This window comes from Mustela erminea, chromosome 16, assembly GCF_009829155.1.
Source record: "Mustela erminea isolate mMusErm1 chromosome 16, mMusErm1.Pri, whole genome shotgun sequence".
In the NCBI taxonomy this organism is placed as follows: domain Eukaryota; kingdom Metazoa; phylum Chordata; class Mammalia; order Carnivora; family Mustelidae; genus Mustela; species Mustela erminea.
Genome location: NC_045629.1, coordinates 46,774,230 through 46,792,304, shown reverse-complemented (window position 1 = coordinate 46,792,304; position 18,075 = coordinate 46,774,230). Strand labels below are relative to the sequence as shown.

Here is an 18,075-nt window from a genome sequence, read left to right as displayed (position 1 = left end):
GAACCAATCAGCTAGTGAATGACATGGCTCAGATCAGTCTGCATTAAGAACGATTCAGAATGATTTCACAAAACAATTTCATTCAGCTACTATTATCTGCTTGAATCAGAACTTACCTAGCAAGACAGAGCACACTGCCAGGGAAGTATGCTACTGATTCGATCTGGATTTGAATCTACTGAGCACTAAAACAGGCCAGGAGGAGGCTGGGACTCGGGGACTGGGGTAAGCTTTGATACCAGACTGAAAAACTAGCAGATTGAACTAGCAGTGGTCCTCTAACAGTTCTAACAGCAGAAGAGAATGACTATAGATTATATCCTTATGAGGTCTAAAGATTTTGCTTAAAAATAGCTTCCAGAAGATATTTTAACTCCTATCTGGACAACCAGGTGAGTTTTACATCTATTCCTAATATTCAGTTTGTGTGTTTCCACAGTTACTCCTTTAGCTATTAATGAGCACTAAGTATATGCCAGTATTTACAAATGTGTTTTCCCTAAAATCTTCAAATAAATTGGACATAGGGGTGCCTGGGTGGCTCAGTGGGTTAAGCCGCTGCCTTCGGCTCAGGTCATGATCAGGGTCCTGGGATGGAGTCCTGCATCGGGCTCTCTGCTCAGCAGGGAGCCTGCTTCTCTCTCTCTGCCTGCCTCTCTGCCCACTTGTGATCTCTCTCTGTCAAATAAATAAATAAAATCTTTTAAAAAAATAAAATAATAAAATAAATTGGACATATCATGTTTTCTCACACCGCTTACTATCACCTGGTTGACCAGAGATATACCCCTTTAGAACTACTTCAGTTTGACAACCTGAGCATTAACCATTAACCTGATTTCTCCCAGATCTAAAAAGTTGGTGATTTGGACAGATATACAATTTCCCTTAAGAATACAGGTATCTTGGGGCACCTGGATGGCTCAGTGGGTTGAGCCTCTGCCTTCGGCTCAGTTCATGATCTCAGGGTCCTGGCCCAACAACGGGTTCCCTGCTCGGTGGGGAGCCTGCTCCCCCCTTTGTCTGTCTGCCTCTCTGCCTCCTTGTGATCTCTCTCTGTGTCAAATAAATAAATAAAATCTTTTTTAAAATATTAAAAAATAAATAAATAAATAACACGGTTATCTTGGAGCACCTGGGTGGCCCAGCTAGTTAAGTGTCCAACTCTTGTTTTTAGCTCAGGTCATGATCTCAGGATTCTGGGATCAAGTCCCGCTCCGGCTCCATACTCAGTGTGGAGTCTGCTTGTCCCTCTCTCCCTCTGCTCCCCGCCCCCACTTACACACACAGTCTCGCGCTCTCTCTCTCTCTCTCAAATAAATAAATATCTTATTGGAAAAAGAATACAGGTATCTTGTTTCACAAGAAATATTTCACACAAGTTAAATTATTTGTCATGCCCCAAGAGAGCTTCTTATTTAAAGAATCATATGGTGAATTATTTTGTATTTAAAAGTACCTCCTAAATTGTCCAGTTTAATCAAATTTAACAGCCTTTTGGTATCTATTCTGTGCTTATTAGTGTCAGGCTGTGTGTATACAAAAGTAGCATAAGGTTGTAGCTTCTTTTCTTACAGAATTTGGTTGTCTTAAACAGCTAACATTTATGGAGAACTGTGTGTGTTAAGCATTATTCTACATGCCTTACTCATTCAATTCTCAAGACTCCATAAGGGAAATACTAGCACCACCTGTATTTTATAAATGAAAAACTGAAGCACAGAGAGGTAACATAACCTCACCCAGGCCAATAAGATTGTAAGTGTGCTGGGAGTCAAACCAGGCAGTCTCGCTCTAGTCACTATTTTTTCTAAAAACCAAAACAATTAGGAAAAAAAGACTACAACATTAAAAGACCAAATTTTGCAGTGTGGTACAATAGGAAACTGAGTAAGAAGGGAAAATGTGGATCCACGGGAAAAGTCAATGAGAAAATAGGATTTTAGGGGGTTGGAATTTGGATGGGGAAGAAAGAGTATTCAGGAATCTTCTGTGTGATTTCTGGAGCGAGGGCTCTGGATGTCTTGAGTAGGATGAGACAGTAGGAGGGGTAACACTGAGCAGGCCAGGGAAACCATACTGGAAGTTCTATTTCATTCCGTGCTTGAAGCCCCAAACCAATGAAAAAACTCTGAAGGCTCTTGAGCAGGAAGTAAGAAAACCAAACCTTTGCAGTATGTAGGACAAAGGAGAAGGAATAACAAGGACTTTCTTAACATTACGTTTAGAAGCAGGGCAGGACAGGAATCTTACCTGTCTTTTCCACTGTTGTACCTCCAGCTCCAAGCAATGTGCCTTGCACAAAGCAGGGCTCAGTATGTATTTGTTGAATGTAAACCTGCACGCATAAATGGAGTGGAGCGTGCTTATGATGCCTTTATTAACAGAATAAGAAATACCTGGCCAAGTACCACGCCTTCTGATGCGGCAGGACTATCTGCCAAGCGACCAGCTTATCTTCCTTTTTGAAATCAGACCCCAGTCACTCGGGATCGGTTCAGATCTAAGGAGAATGCACAGAGCCCCTGCAAAGCTGGAGGAGCCCCCAGGAATGGGAATATGGGAGGGGCGGACGGTGGACGACGCCCAGATCTCAGCGCGGTCCCCTTAATGATTCAACTCATTCCTTCAGAGTGCCCGGCAGGACGGGGGCGCAAGCCCATTCCAAGGGCGGCGTCCGCCCGGCGGGACAATACGGAGAAATGACAAACGCAGGGGGCTTGAGCTCAGGGGCCGAAGGAGGCGCGGGGCGGCAAGCCGGGCCCAGGCGCAGGCTGCCAGAGGTTAGGGGGGTCTGAGGGAAAACTGGGAGGAGAGCTGGGCCGGTGCGCGGGCCGTCGCCCACTCCCCCCAAACTCGCGGACCCTGAGGCACACCAGCCCCGCACGACCTACCTGCCAGAAGCTCTGAGGGAGAAATCCAGGGCTCCCCGAGTCAGAATGACAAGGCTCTGCGACAGTCCCGTCCGTGGAGACGTGTGCGGCGAGCAATCTGCATAGCGCATGCGCCAGTGCACCCGCGGCCTCCACGTGGCCGGGGACCTTGCTGAGACTACAACTCCCAGAATGCCGAGCGAACTTGCTCCGGGAGAAGAGTTACTGCGGGGACTGGACCCTGGGCTGGTTAGTCCGGGTGAGACGCTACTGGAGGCGGTGTACGGGTTTGTTCTCTTGGAGGGACGGACAGCAAGCTAAAAGGGTTAGCCATGGCGTCTCTGATAAGAAAGGTGATCAGCACTGCGAAAGCCCCAGGGGCCATTGGTCCCTACAGGTAACGAGACGTGTGGGAGCGCGGATGCACTCTGGGCATGTGGGGTCGGGGGTCCGGAGCGGCGGCCACTCCAGGCCAGAGCTGTCGCCGGCCGCGGGCTTCATCCCGTCTAACCTAGCTCGAACTCGCTGAACCCGGGAAACAACTCAGGAAAGAGGCAGCGCACCTGGAGATCCGTAGAGCGGGAGCCTGTGCTCCCAGGGACTCTGCCCCGGACCTGGAGGGCCAGAGCGCTTCGCCGGCCATAAACGGTCAGGTTTTGAATTTTTTTTTTTTTTTTCCGGTAACCATTTTATCGAGATATAATTCACATACCCATAAAATTCACACCTTTAAAGGGTACAGTTCAGTGATTTTTTAAAATTCTACTGACAAAGTAGTGCAACCATCACTATATAATCTCTGAATATTTTAATCGCCTCCAAAAAAACAAACAAACAAACAAAAAAGCACATATCCATTAGCAGTCACTCCCCAGTCTTTTCCCCTAACCCCTGGCAACCGCTAATCTATTTTCAGTTTCTGTGAATTTGCCTGTTCTGGACTTCTTGTGTAAATGACTACAACATGTGGACTTTATGATTACAGCTTCCATTTTAGCATCATATTTGGTCTAACCCTCTCAATTAAAAGGAGTAAATTCCATGAGCAGATGGATCTGGAGAGAGCTGAATTCTTTTCACAGAAATGCTTAGCAGATACATGCCCATCTACCGAAGGCACTTTTTTTTACGACCAATACCGAAATGCATTGGGATGTTTATGAATTCGTTGCCCATTCTCATTTCCCACTAGTAAAGTCAAATACAAATCACAACAAAAATCGTTTCCTAAGATTGACTTGACATGCTCTGGCTAACTATACGTATACTGGCCAGAAACCCTACCCTGTGTACATGCATTTCCACTTGTCAGAAATGCTGCAAATATAAAAAGGTTAATTTCTTTTTTTAAAAAATCCCTCTTTTTTTCCTTAAAACGTCTCAGCTTTAAAACAATTAGATCCTCTCCTATGCCTTCTTGGAGACATTTTTCCCTTAATGTAATTTTTGTTATTTTAAATTCTTCGCTATAGTATACCGTGTAAACCTTTTCTCATTTTTCCTTTTTAAAATATAGTGTGTGTTCACTATTAAAAGAACCACAGATGGAAAACTTCTACAACTGAAACACTTCAGCTATGATAGGCATATATTGAGCACCTACTATATGCCAGGCACTGCAGAAGCTACAAAAAAATGTGTAAGAATTAAAGCAGTGTGAAAGATACTCGGGCATGTGGGGGAAGAAAAAGTAACATTTTCATTTGGGGCATGCATCATGACAACTAACCTCCTTCTTCTCTGAGTCCCATCTTCATTTTGCAAAAAGAAAGCTTAACCTGAAAGTGAACTTGTCCAAGGTCAGATAGTTCATAAGTGGCAGAGCTTGGTTTGAACAAGCCCCAGCTCCCTCTTCTGTACCACATTGCTGTGAGAAATGACACTTAGAGGTGCGGAACAATAATTATTATAGCAGGGTTAGAAACAAAATGCAATGGAAGTAAAGGGTCGAGGGGTGAGGGATGGGAAAAGAGAAGAAAGAAATTCATGGAACTTGGGCAGAGGAAGAAAAAGATCTAGGAGGGCTCCTGCAAGAGGTAGTCCTTGGGCTGGGTTTTGAAGGTTCTGTTTGCCATCTGTATAGTACTGTTGTAAATGATTTTTAAATTACTTTGTTAAGGAATTAAGCGGGAAGTCAGAGGGAAGGACATGAGGCATAGTTGTAGAAGAATACATGGCACAAAGATATTTTGGAGGAAATTTTAGTAATCCAACTACGACTTCTCTCTTTTTTTTTTCCCATTTGCCAAATCTGTGTACCACCTGTATCATAATTTACTTAGCATTTTTATTTAAGCAGGCTCACTTTAACAAAATTAAAAAGGAAATTTTACAACAGTACTCTAAATAGAAGACAACCCAGTGGAAGGTAACAGAAAAAAGAAAATAAGCTCAATTAAATAAAAAGCATAATTAAATCCTAGGAAGCTGCTGCAGTTGGCTCAGAACCCGAGGCCAGCTCTCTTTGTTAAAAGTGATATATTTCTTTTTTTCTAAAATTGATCTCTTTTCTCCTTGATGTAATCAGGGGATTGATGTCATAATTGCTAACATTTACTGATGCTCTCTGAGCACAAGGCACTGTTCTAGGTGCTTTAATGCTTTATGTGCACAGTTATTGTGACAGTACTTATTTTTCAGATGAAGAAACTGATGGACATATGGTTAAATAAGTTGCCCAAGGTCAGCCACCAAGATGGGCTGTGACAGAATTTGAACTTAGGCAGAGCTCTAGAGCTCAATCTTCATCAGTTAGTTTGCTGTCTCCTACCACAGAGGAACTCAAAGAGGATTAAAAAAAGAATCCTTTCCTTACTGTGATTCAGTTTGCATGTGACTTATACTTTGGGAAACCCTGGTTCAGAGTTGGACTTTGACTCTGAATTGTTGTTTTGTCTCCTGCTAAAAATTAGCTTTTACCAAAGTCTGGATTGTGATCCTTCCCAACTCTAACCTGGAGAGTAGAAACTTTATTTTGTCGGCACTGAAGAGCCTTCAGATGTTTTTGAAGAGGAAGTGACATGATCACTTTTCTTTTCGAGTACTCTGATAATTATTTGGGAAGGACATTAAGACTAGTTCGGGGGGGGGGGGCGCCTGGGTGGCTCAGTGGGTTAAGCCGCTGCCTTCGGCTCAGGTCATGATCTCAGCGTCCTGGGATTGAGTCCCGCATCGGGTTCTCTGCTCAGCACGGAGCGTGCTTGCCTCTCTCTCTCTCTCTCTCTCTCTCTCTCTGCCTGCCTCTCTGTCTACTTGTAATCTCTCTCTGTCAAATAAATAAATAAAATCTTAAAAAAAAAAAAAAGACTAGTTCAGGGGGTATTGCAATAAAAGTAAAAAATCAGTAATCTTTTTCCTCCTCTGCCTGGTCCCTCTTCCTCCATTACCCACTGGTTTTACTTCAGAGCAAAAGCAACCCTTACCAGAAACAAACACGAAATGATTATAGAGCCTGGAGCATAGACCTTCCTCAAGTGTGTACTTTGTTCAGGAAAGCAAGCATAACAGCAATATTCCTGATTGACCTGACGTCAGCTAACTTTTAAAGCTGCAAGGGGAAAAAAAGGGAATCAAATGAATATACCAGTGTGATTAAAGACAAAACATCAACCAGCTTCACTATGGGCAGACTTCCTAGGACGTTGTCCTCTTGTGCTTTTTTCTACCCAGAGATCATACAAGGCCACTAAAAATGGTGCTAATATTCAATATTTTATCTTGAAGAAAACCACACTCCAACTAACTAGTCATATCCTCATAAAGTGAATTGGACGTATTTGAAGAACCATTTGGAAACCAATTTTTGTGCATGGAGTTGGTAGTGAGCACAGTTTGAAAATTCTGGTCTTCAGGAAGAATTTAAATGTGTTGAACCTCCAGTCCCTGGCCTTGTGACAGACAGGGTGTTGTCACCAATTGGCTAATCAGCTCAGCGCATTTCACTTTTCAAATCAGGACGGAACCTTGAGAGATTTCAACATCACATTGCCTGGCTTTCCATTTTGCCAGCACACCACCAAAATAGTCGTGAAATTTGGAAGTGATAGTCCAGGTGGCAGAGATTATAGTATGAGAATTATTACTAAGGTGCTTTTGAAAGTGTTACTACCCTTTGACCTGGAAATGGAACAGTAGACTTTTAAATATTTTAGAGTCTAATGACTTGTCTATGGATAGTAGGATGCAATGATCAGAGGGTCAGCTATTTAATTACCTTTGTGAACGATCTCTTTACTAATCTGTAAGAGATTAACTCACATAGGTCAGATAGTCTTAGACGTCTGTTAATTTTCTAAGAATAAATGAACTCCTTTTTACTATCACAAATTTTTTGACCAATGGTAATGTATATGGGCTTAATCTATGTTTCATATATGGGGAGAGCTGAAGTTACTTTTGCAAAGGGTCTAGGGTAGCCTAGTTCTACACAGGACAGTTAATAAGAAACCTTGTTAGCTGATGATACTTTTCAACTTGAGAAAAGCTTACACATTAACAAATTCAGTAGTTACCTGTTTCTGGGCCAGGGTGAAAGCCAGATAGTTGAGAAGAATTTCTAGACTTTCTAAATCTTGTTACCAAATTTAGATCTACCCTTTTCCAAGCTTCAAAGCCCACACAATAAGCCAGTAGGTCCTGCTAAAAAGATTCTTTACTGACAGTCAAAGTCATTTAAGTTAGTAAGTCATTAGCAAAACATCAACAAGAAGGTATTGTGTGCCCACTATGTGCAAGGAGTCACCTGGGCCCTGTGCAGCTGGAGAAAGTGGGACACGATCTCGTAATCCGTAATCCGGGAGTTTACAGTCTGGCATACCCCAGAGATAAGATAACAGACTGAGCTATGCTGTGAGGCAGGATCCTGCACGTGGTATAGGAAAAGCTCCTCTGAGGTTTAGATGAAGAAAAGGCTTAGTTACCTGCCCAGGGAAAATGTATGTGTGATGGTTTTCAGTGTAGTTTTGTTTACAATAGCAAAGTACTGGAATCAAAAGTAACTAGTTAAAGTATGTCCACAGGGTGAAATACTACACAACTGTTAAAAGAGTAAGGATGTATTCTATATACAGTTATGGGAAGGTCGTGAAATACTGTTGAGCAAAAAAAGCAAAATGTAGAGAACGGTTTAATACACTTCATGTTGTATTAAAAAAAGAGCTTAGTATACTACATGTACAAACAGGAAGAAGATAAATATATTCATTTTTATTTGCATATAAATGAAACTTTGGAAGACTCTGTCAAGAAGAGCACTGGTTATCTGTAGAGACTGGAAATGAAGCAGGAAGAAGATAAGGAAAGAAGGGAGGAGATTTTTCATTGAGATTCTTTGAATAGTTTCTAGATTTTTTAACCATGGAATGTTACCTTCTTCAAAATCTTTTAAAAATTTAGAGGGCCCCTGACTGGCTCAGTTGATAAACTCTTGATCTCAGAGTTATAGGTGCAAGCCCCACATCGGGCACAGAGCTTACATACATCCATACATACATAAATGCCATTGTTTAAATTATAAAGAAAAAAACATATGCTCAGGAAAATCAGGGGAAACATCATGAAATAAAAGAAAGCTTGGAGCATATTGGAAAACGCCATAGGGAACTAGATTAGAAATGAGGATGTAATATTGGAAATATAAAATTAGAAATGAGGAGATGCTATTACTAGATAAGCATGGAAATGGTACAACATATTTTACTTCTGAATTTAAACTGCTACTAAGGTTTCTTTATCAAATTTTAGAAATGGTGGCACTTATTACCACTGAATTGTGTACCTAAAAATCGTTAAAATGGTAAATACCTTTTACCACAGCTAAAAAGAGAGAGAGGATTTCTTTATCCAAAAAGTTTTTTAAAAAATTGAAGTTGATGTGTTTGGTTCTTTTTCAGGTCTCAGTGTGGCTTATTCTCTTTCTTGTTATTTTATCCTAATTCTGAAATCTAGTGTCCTCATTACACAAGTCATTTCCAAAAGCAAGCACTTGGCAGAAATGAAGTGTGTACCCTTCCAGATGAATCTTGTCTGAGAATATTTACTTATTTTCTTAGGGTGCTCTTGGCATTGTGTTTTTGTTGTTTCACAGTTCTACTGAGGTATAAGTTACATTAAAATTCACCTTTTTAAAAAAAATTCCCCCATTTTTAAGTTTAGAGTTCCATGAGTTTTTGTAGGTGTCTGGACTCGTGTACCTGCCACCACAGGCAAGTTTCAGCACATTTCCGTCACCCCCCAAAAATCTCTCATACCATACATTTGTGGTCAATCCCCACTGATTTAGGAAGGCACTAATCTACTTTCTGCTGCTATTCTGTCTTTTCTGGAATTTCATGGAAGTGGAATCAAATACTATATAGCCTTTGGTTGGATATCTCCGGATTTTTAAAAATTTTTTGTTTTTCTTTTTTGCTTTTGTGAATAGTGCTGTTCTGAACATTCCATAGAAGGTCTTTGGACATATATTTTCATTTATTTGGGGTAGTTGCCTAGGAAAGAAATTGCTGGGTTGCAGGTTAAGTATGTATTTTAAGTTTTTAAGAAATTTGCCAAACTGTTTTCCAAAGTGTGTACTGTTTTGCATTCTCACCAGCAATGTATAGGGTTCTCGTTGCTTCCCATCTTCACCAATACTTATGTGACCTCTACTTGTGGATAGTGGTATCTATTATGGCTTTGCACTGCATTTTTCTAGTGAGTAAAAATGTTGAACTCCCTAGCTCTTGTACTCCCTAGTTCTTCATGTGTCTTCTTTTATGAAATATCTTTTCAAATCACTTGCCTATTTTTTTACTGGGTTATCTTCTCTTACTGTATTATAAGAGTTCTTTATATATTCTGGATACAAGTTCTTTGTTGGATATATGTTTTGCAAATCTTTTCTCCCAATCTGTGACTTCTATTTTCACTTTCTTAAAGATCTCTTTCAAAAAGCAAGTCTTTTTCATTTTAATGAAGTCCAATTATTAATTATTTTATTTGACATTTTGTGCTTTATGTGTCTTAGCAAAGAAATCTTTGAGCATTGAATTTCATATTTTGTATCTTATACATACACCCAGTCTCTTTTTATTGCAGTCAAGCCGTGTTAGTCGACAGGACCATTTACATTTCAGGACAGCTGGGCATGGACCCTGCAAGTGGACAGCTCGTGCCAGGAGGGGTGGCAGAAGAAGCCAAACAAGTAAGTCATTTTTCACATTTGAAATTCTCTTCTTTACCACTTTTTCGTGTTAAGCATCCATTTGGCTGACATTTTTTATAGAGATTATCAGGTAAATGCTTTCAGAGTTACTTACTGATTGATTGAAGACAGTTCTTTGTCAGTAGAAAGTTCGAAATTTGAGGAATCATTTAACAAGCAAAAGTCTACCGTCTAAGGTGACTTCAAACCTGAATTATTGGGTATTCACTAAACTGTGGTTATCCTTTTACAGTATATACATATTATTGAATCATATTATATACCTAAAACTGATATAATATTTTGTGTCCATTATCTCAGTAAATTACTTAACTCTCAAAGTATTGAAATCAGATAGTATCTTGTCACTTCTACATGGATTGGGATTTTTTTTTTCAAGATTTTATTTATGGGGTGCCTGGGTGGCTCAGTCAAGTAAGCATCTACCTTCATCTGAGGTCATGATCCCAGGGTCCTGAAATTGAGCCCTGTGTTAGTGGGGCTCATAGGGAGTCTGCCTCTGCCTCTCCCCCTGCTAATGGTGTCTCTCTCAGATAAAAAAATAAAATCTTTAAAAATAAATAAATTTAAATAAAATCTTTAAAAAAAATAAAATAAAAATAAAAATAAATAAATTTATTTGTCAGAGAGAGAAAGAGACAGCACAAGCAGGGGGAGTGGCAGGCAGAGGGAAAAGCAGGCTCCTCGCCAAGCAAGGAGCTCAGTGCAGAACTCAATCCCAGGACCCTGGAATCATGACCTAAGCTGAAGGCAGATGCTTAACAGACTGAGCTACCCAGGCGTCCCTTAATTGGGAAATTTCTTATCAGGGCCACTGACCTACAAGAAAAACACCACAAAAGTAAAAGTCAACATTTGTTAGTAAGAACTATCAAAGATGATGTGTAATGTGTTTTTCTAAATAAGAGTGGGGAGTACAATTCTAATCCAATAAATAGAATTAAATTATAATTTTATGCATTCACTGAGTCATTGGTATTATCCAAAGACACAAAACAAACCAAATGTCTGTCTGTAAGAACTAGTGAAATAAATCATGCTGGAGCCATACATTGAATTAATGCAGAAAAGTCCCCCAAGGTAAATTGATACGTGATAAAATAAAACCAAGATGCGAAACAGTTTGCACAGCGTGCTACCATCTGCAGGTGTGTGCACATTCCTGTTCATGCTGGTATAAGCACTGACTGTCTCCACAATGATACACAAGAAACCAGAAGCAGTGGTTCCCTCTGAAGGAAACTGGGCAAAGGGCAGTCGGGGTGAGAAACATCCTTTCAATGGATATGCTTTTTAATAGCTTTTGAATTCTTTGCCATATCCGTATGTTACCTGTTTAGAAGATGGATTTTAAAAATATATATATCAAATATTATAATGTGAGCAGTAAAGTGGAGGGGAGCAATGAATTGAAAAAAATAATACGTTAAGGAAAGAGTGAAAAATGTTTTTCCAAAGTCCAGAGTGTCGAACATATACTTAGTTTACTGATTTTTTTTGAGAAAAAGACAGAAGTACTCTTTAAAGTGAATTTTTGCTTTAAAAGAAAATATGTTTTAATGAATCCTGGAACACTGAAAAGATAAAATTAAATTAAAAATAAATAAATAAAAGAAAGTATGTTTTAATGCTCCCAGCTCATACTTATCCTCCAAGTGATGATTAGGAACTCTAGGGGCTTTCTCTGTTTCAGCTGAGTGAACATCGGCTGAGAACTTCACACACTCAAACACTGAAGAAGAAACCTGAGTCTTGTCTTTTTATTCACAAAAAGAGACAAAGTCTCACTGTATGTCAGAAAGAACCATTTCTGTTAAACAAAAGCCAAGAAGCAATTCGATTGTGTAAAGGTGGGCCTAGAAAGAATAGAATTTCCTAGAACGGGAGAGTTTTTCTGCAGCGTAAGCTATTCGAGGGGTTATTAGCAGAAATTGATTAATTGCATTGAATTGAAGCTTTGCTATATAACATTAGTGCCTTTGGCCTTTCTCACCTTGCTTCCTAGGCTCTTAAAAACATGGGCGAAATTCTGAAAGCCGCAGGCTGTGACTTCTCTAACGGTGAGCGAATTGATCCTCCTTCAGATTACTGTTTGATGTTTCTGCGGGCTTTTTGAAGAGCACAGAGCACTCAGTAATACATCTTGCCACATCTTCCTTGCTTTTGAAAGTTGTTTTAATTTCAGGCCCATTTTAATCAAGACCTTCAGAACTGTATGTTTCTCTCAGTAATGTTTTGGGTGAGACCGAAAAGCTGAACCTGCTAACAATGTCTCTCTCTTCTAGTGGTAAAAACAACTGTTTTGCTGGCGGACATGAATGACTTCAACACTGTCAATGACGTCTACAAACAGTGTAAGGAATCTGGCGTTGCTGCTGTATTCCATTTTAACAAGACATGAATCTTTTAACCTTACTGAGTGTCTGTTAGGCATCAAGAGTGATAGGAGATGCTAAAGAAATGGTCATAGATTCTGTCCCAAAAGAACAGTCAGATTGAGAACATGCAGTGAGGCCCCACGAAAAAGATCTAAGACATTTCTATGGCACTCCCTAGGAGAATATACTACAACCCTACAAATTCATTTTCCCCAAGCTTAATATTGTTACACGCTTCTCAGGTTTTTTAAGCCCTCCTGATGACTTTTTTAACACAGAGATTATATTTTTTACTGCTGTGATAAGGCCTCACCACCACCTCTGTTCTCAGAATCATTAGCTGGTTCATTAACATTTTTTATGCTTTGGTTTCCTCACATGCAAAATAGGGATAAAGCTTTAAAGAGTTGTTGGGATGCTTAAATAAGAGTTCATACAGCAGTAAGTATTGCTTTAAACATAAGATCCCATTCATATCAAACAAGATCAAAGTCTCAAAGGATGTACTTTCATTTTTTTCCAGAAAGTATTCGAGTATCATAAAGTATTCAATATGAGTATTATGAATATTATTATATATTATATGTAATAATATATATTATAATATTATGAATATTATTATGAATATCATAAAAAGTATTCAATATCATAAGAATATAGGGCAAAACATTTTATCAAACAGATATGAAAGTGAGCTTTTCTTAGTGTTGCTTATACCTAAGAATGGACAGATCTATGAAGCACTTACCAGAGTCTTAATTGTGTAGTCACAATACAGGGTCTGAAAACTAAAATGAAATTCTTTCACATTTAGATTTCAAGGATAGTTTTCCTGCAAGAGCTGCTTACCAGGTTGCTGCTTTGCCCAAAGTAAGTACATCTTAAACTGACTAATGTACATGGTTATAAATTTCTATGTTGTTTTCTGAGTATAACAAACTAAGCACTTTGGCAGGAAATTTTTTAAAGAAAAAAAAGGAATAATCTCTGATTTCCAGGATCTTAAAGACTAAAAGGAAATACCCAATATTATATGCAGGGGGAGGTTATTAAGAAACTTGAGAAATTTTTAAAATTTGTCTTAAAAATTAAGAAAATGAGAACTCAGGGTCACACATGAACATGAACACAACAGAATCAGAGGGACTTGAATTGTAAGAAAAAGTAAAATAGCAGCTGTATTGTTTTCACATACTTAAGAGACTATACCCTGAACCAGGGTAGTGAGCTCTGCAATAAAAAAATTTCCCTTGAGGGGTACCTGAGTGGCTCAGTGGGCTAAAGCTTCTGCCTTCAGCTTAGGTCATAATCTCAAGGTCCTGGGATCAAGCCCTGCATCGGGCTCTCTGCTTAACAGGGAGCCTGTATCTCCCTCTCTCTCTCTGCCTGCCTCTCTGCCTACGTGTGATCTCGCTCTCTCTGTCAAATAAATAAAATCTTTTTTTTTTTTAATTCACTTGCATAAGGAAACATCCAGACTTCCATTCGAAAAATAATCTCAAAACCCATGTCCCCCATATTCTCTCACCATTGTTACCGTGATATTCGAATGTGATGAGAAGCCCCTAGCAGCACAATATTCCTACCTACAAAAAAAGCAGCCTACTGACTTCCCTGTAAAGATAATTTGTCTCCTGTGAGTGGTATGTTTTTGTTTTAATCGGTTGTTACTTGGAGTGGTCAGTATTCTCAAACTAAGGTATTGGGTGTAGTAGAAGGAGCTCTGAACTTGGAATCTCAAGACATGGGTTTGAACCTCTGCCATGTAGCATGGTGTCCTGGGACAGGTTAAAACCCCCTCTCCAAGCTTCCTTCTCTGGATGGAAGGGAGAACATTGTCTAACGGAGCTACCTAGAGCGTCCTGTGAGCTAAGGCGCATGAGCACATCTGGCATGGGAGCCTGGCCTGTCCGGGCTTCTCCGTGAATGCTTCCCTATCCTTCCCTTCTTTGGAAAATGTAATGTTAATAATGCTGTATCATTATCAGTTGTATATGTTTTTAGTAGGTATTCTAGAGCTCTCTTCATTTGTAAAAAATTACCTACCCATTGCTTGATGATTTTCCTTGCAGGGAGGCCGTGTGGAGATTGAGGCAGTGGCTGTCCAAGGACCTCTAACAACAGCATCGCTCTAAGTGGGCCCAGCGTTATTTAGTCTGGAATTTTAACAATGTTTTCAGATTAACATCTTAATTTTTACAGTTGACATTGGAAAGCATATGACTGACTTAAAACATTTGAGGCCATTATGGAAATACCATATAATAAGGGGAGTTAAGCCTGAACTGGGGATCAGATGACAACTCCAGTTACTGGTGTCCTAAATCACAGGCACACTCATGTTCCTAGATGTGGGGAAAGAGACGCTCGTTACATCTTTACACAAATAAATGAAAGGAAAGGGAAATAAATCATAGGAAAGAGGGGTTACTATTCTTCATAATTAAGAGCACACGCAGTTCAGTTAAATCCTGTTAATTGAATGATGTGAAATACTTAGTTCTCACATGAGCTATATAATTCTGCTTTACTTGAGTAAAATTAAAGTACTAAAATTCGAATGGTAGAAGTGAAGGAGAAGAAAGTGGACCACAATTTTAATAGATAATATTTTTCTAATGGAAATAAAACAGACATGCAGATTTTCCTTGGTGTGATTTTGTTCACTTATTTTTTAACAGTTTAATTTGTACAGTAAAGCACCTTACCTAGTGGGGGGGAGACCATGAAGTTAAAACCCCAACTATTTTTTCTCAAAAGTTAATTCTGACTTTGTACATTTCTACATTTCTACACCGTTATAATCAAGCTATGTATAATCACTTTGTGTTTGCTCCTTTAAAGTCATTTAATTTAGAAGACTGCAAACATGAATACCTGCTCGCTGTAGGATAAAATCCAACACAGAAGTATATAGATTAAAAAGGTAGAAATAGGGGTGCCAGGGTGGCTCAGTCGTTAAGCGGCTGCCTTCAGCTCGGGTCATGATCCTGGCATCCTGGGATCGAGCCCCGCATCGGGCTCCTTGCTCAGCGGGAAGCCTGCTTCTCCCTCTCCCACGCCCCCTGCTTATATTCCCTCTCTTGCTGTGTCTCTGTCAAATAAATAAACAAAGTCTTTAAAAAAATAAAATGTAGAAATAGTCTCCATTCACTCTCCATTCCACTTACCTCCCCAAAGAGAGCCACTGCTAAGAGTTTTGAGTATAACCAGCGGTTTTCTGTTCTTTCCATACTTGATCATCCAGCTTGGTTTTGGCTTGTTCACATAATGGAACTGAATATATTATTCTACAGATTGCTGTCTTCTGCCTTGAAGATCTTTCATGTACATGCATATAGGCCTGCCTCATTTTTTTAAAGCTGTTGCAGGGTATCCTTATGGGAGAATAACACCAGGTGACTTAACCACTCCTCCAAACAATTCAGTGTTTTCAAGAGTATGGTATTACAGCAACGCTATAATATTCTTATAAATTCTCATACATACGCATACCATTCTTGGGTGTGCAAGAGCTTATTAGGGCATCAAACATTACAAGCATCCCACTTTTATAAAGATAATTTGGTGACCCACTTCTAAGTTGTTTCACAAATATTGCAGCTTCTTATAGAAATGTCATGTTAGGGGCACCTGGGTAGCTCAGTGGCTTAAAAGCCTCTGTCTTCGGCTCAGGTCATGATCCCAGGGTCCTGGGATCAAGCCCCGAATCAGGCTCTCTGCTCAGCAGGGAGCCTGCTTCCTCCTCTCTCTGCCTGCTCCTGTGCCTACTTGTGATCTCCATTTGACAAATAAATAAATAAAATCTTTAAAAAAAAAAAAAAGTCATGTTAATTCAGAAAGCTTAGTCAACCAAAAGATGATACTAGAGGCAGTTAAGGCAACAGTTTTTAGAGCACAGACTTTGGAGTAAGTGAGGTTTGAGGCCTGCATCTATCACTTAACTAGCTCTATGACCTTCAGCTAGGTATTTAAGCTCCTTAATTAAGCCTCAGTTTCCTGAGAGATAATTGCACCTCCTCAAAGGGATATCATAACGATGAAATAAAATAATGTATATAAAAATGACTTCACAGAGGTTAGCATACAGGAAAGGCTCAAAAAGAGCTACGTGTATTCAGCAATACTGGGGAATTGTGGATTGTAGGGAATAATGTGCCAGGTAGGAAATTTTCTGCTGCTGGATAACTGACCTTATTAACAAAGACTGAGTATGACAACTCTTAAGTAGGCAAAGTTGGGGATTATGGGAGTGTGAGCTGATAAAACAAAATTAGGCACTGGACATTCTCTTGGACATCTTTAGATGAAGCCGAATAGTCGAGTGCTTCAGGGTATGGACTCTCGAGCCAGACTACCTGAGTTCAAATCTTCCACCATTCCTATGCTTTATAACTTGGGGCAAGTTATTTTAAGTTCTCTGTTTTGTTTCTTCTCTAACATGTCTGTTTCATCTGTAAAATGGAGATAATAGCAGTACCTACTTTGTAAAGTTGTAAGGGTCGAACTGATGTGTACAAAGCACTTGGAATAACGCCTGGCCCGCAGCTGTGATGGTGAGGATCATCACAGGAGCCGTGCCGTTATTCGACAACAAGAAATGAGCTGCCGAGCCACAAAAAGACATGAACTGTGTGACTGTACGTTGCTAAGTGAAAGAAGCCAGTGTGAAGAGGTGCCATACAGCGTGGTCCCAACTCCGACATGCTAGAAAAGGCACAACCGTGGAGACGGTCAAAGATGAGTGATTGTCACCAGTTTGGGGAGCGGTGGAGGGGGTAGGGGAGGGAGAAAGAGGTGAAGCACAGGAGCTTTTTAGGACCGTGAAACTCATCTGTAGGGTACAGGCTTGGCGGATGCAAGCATTATGCATTTGTCACAAAGCATAGAATGAACAACACAAACAGTAAACCCCAGTGTCAACTCGAGATTTCGGTTAACAGGGTGTATCAGTGTTGGTTCATCAGTTGTAACAAATGGACCACACTCATGAAAATGTTAATAATCAGGAAGACTGTGGGCCATGGGGAGAGAGAGTATGCATGGGTCCATTCTGTACATAAAAATGCCCTAGAAAAAACAAGCTTTGTCGTGTTTTAAAGACTGTAGCAATGCAGTCTGTGGTAGGGTATTAAATAGAAAGGTTGCCTTTCAGTTAAAATGGTTGTTCATAGTTAACCAGCATTTCCTAAAAATACAAACACAGGTAAATCAGCAAGGGACAGATTCCACCCCACACCCTGAAATGTGCTGGAGAAAATGTTGACAGGTGATGAAATTTGTCTAGGATGACGCCTGAATTTAAGTTACCCAATAAAACCAGTTTGTTTTTATGTTATCAAAGAGACTAATTTTTATGCATGGTGTAGATAAAATAAATACCAAATCCAGCTGAAGAAAGGAACATGACCAACACTTTCTGAGCCTTATATCAACCATTCTCAGTCCTATTATTGTTGCTTCCCCCAAAGACAGCTGCAGTCCCAGATTTTATGTTAATCATTCTTCTTTGGCTTTATTGTTTGGCCACATAGAAGTTAGGCATACAAATGATCATTTACTTTTGCCTGATTTTGCATTTTATATTAATATACTAAACATGTTTGACTTGCCCTTTTCACTT

The 18,075-nt window shown here is 39.8% G+C and overlaps 2 protein-coding genes across 3 annotated transcripts in view; one reads left to right on the top strand and one right to left on the bottom strand.

The window, feature by feature from the left end:
* Window positions 1-3,009, bottom strand: part of POP1 (POP1 homolog, ribonuclease P/MRP subunit) — a 37,662-nt gene extending 34,653 nt beyond the window's left edge. For both annotated transcript variants that reach the window (XM_032316330.1, XM_032316331.1), the window contains exon 1: window positions 2,895-3,009. The gene's annotated coding sequence lies outside the window, so the exon portion shown is untranslated. The remainder of the gene's footprint in view (window positions 1-2,894) is intronic.
* A 33-nt stretch (window positions 3,010-3,042) lies between these two features.
* On the top strand, window positions 3,043-15,099 carry RIDA (reactive intermediate imine deaminase A homolog). Its single transcript, XM_032316332.1, has 6 exons — window positions 3,043-3,270; window positions 9,948-10,053; window positions 12,080-12,134; window positions 12,360-12,428; window positions 13,267-13,322; window positions 14,525-15,099. Exons 1-6 carry the CDS (start codon window positions 3,206-3,208, stop codon window positions 14,585-14,587), a joined length of 414 nt encoding a protein of 137 aa, XP_032172223.1. The 5' UTR covers window positions 3,043-3,205; the 3' UTR covers window positions 14,588-15,099.
* Window positions 15,100-18,075: the final 2,976 nt, after the last annotated feature.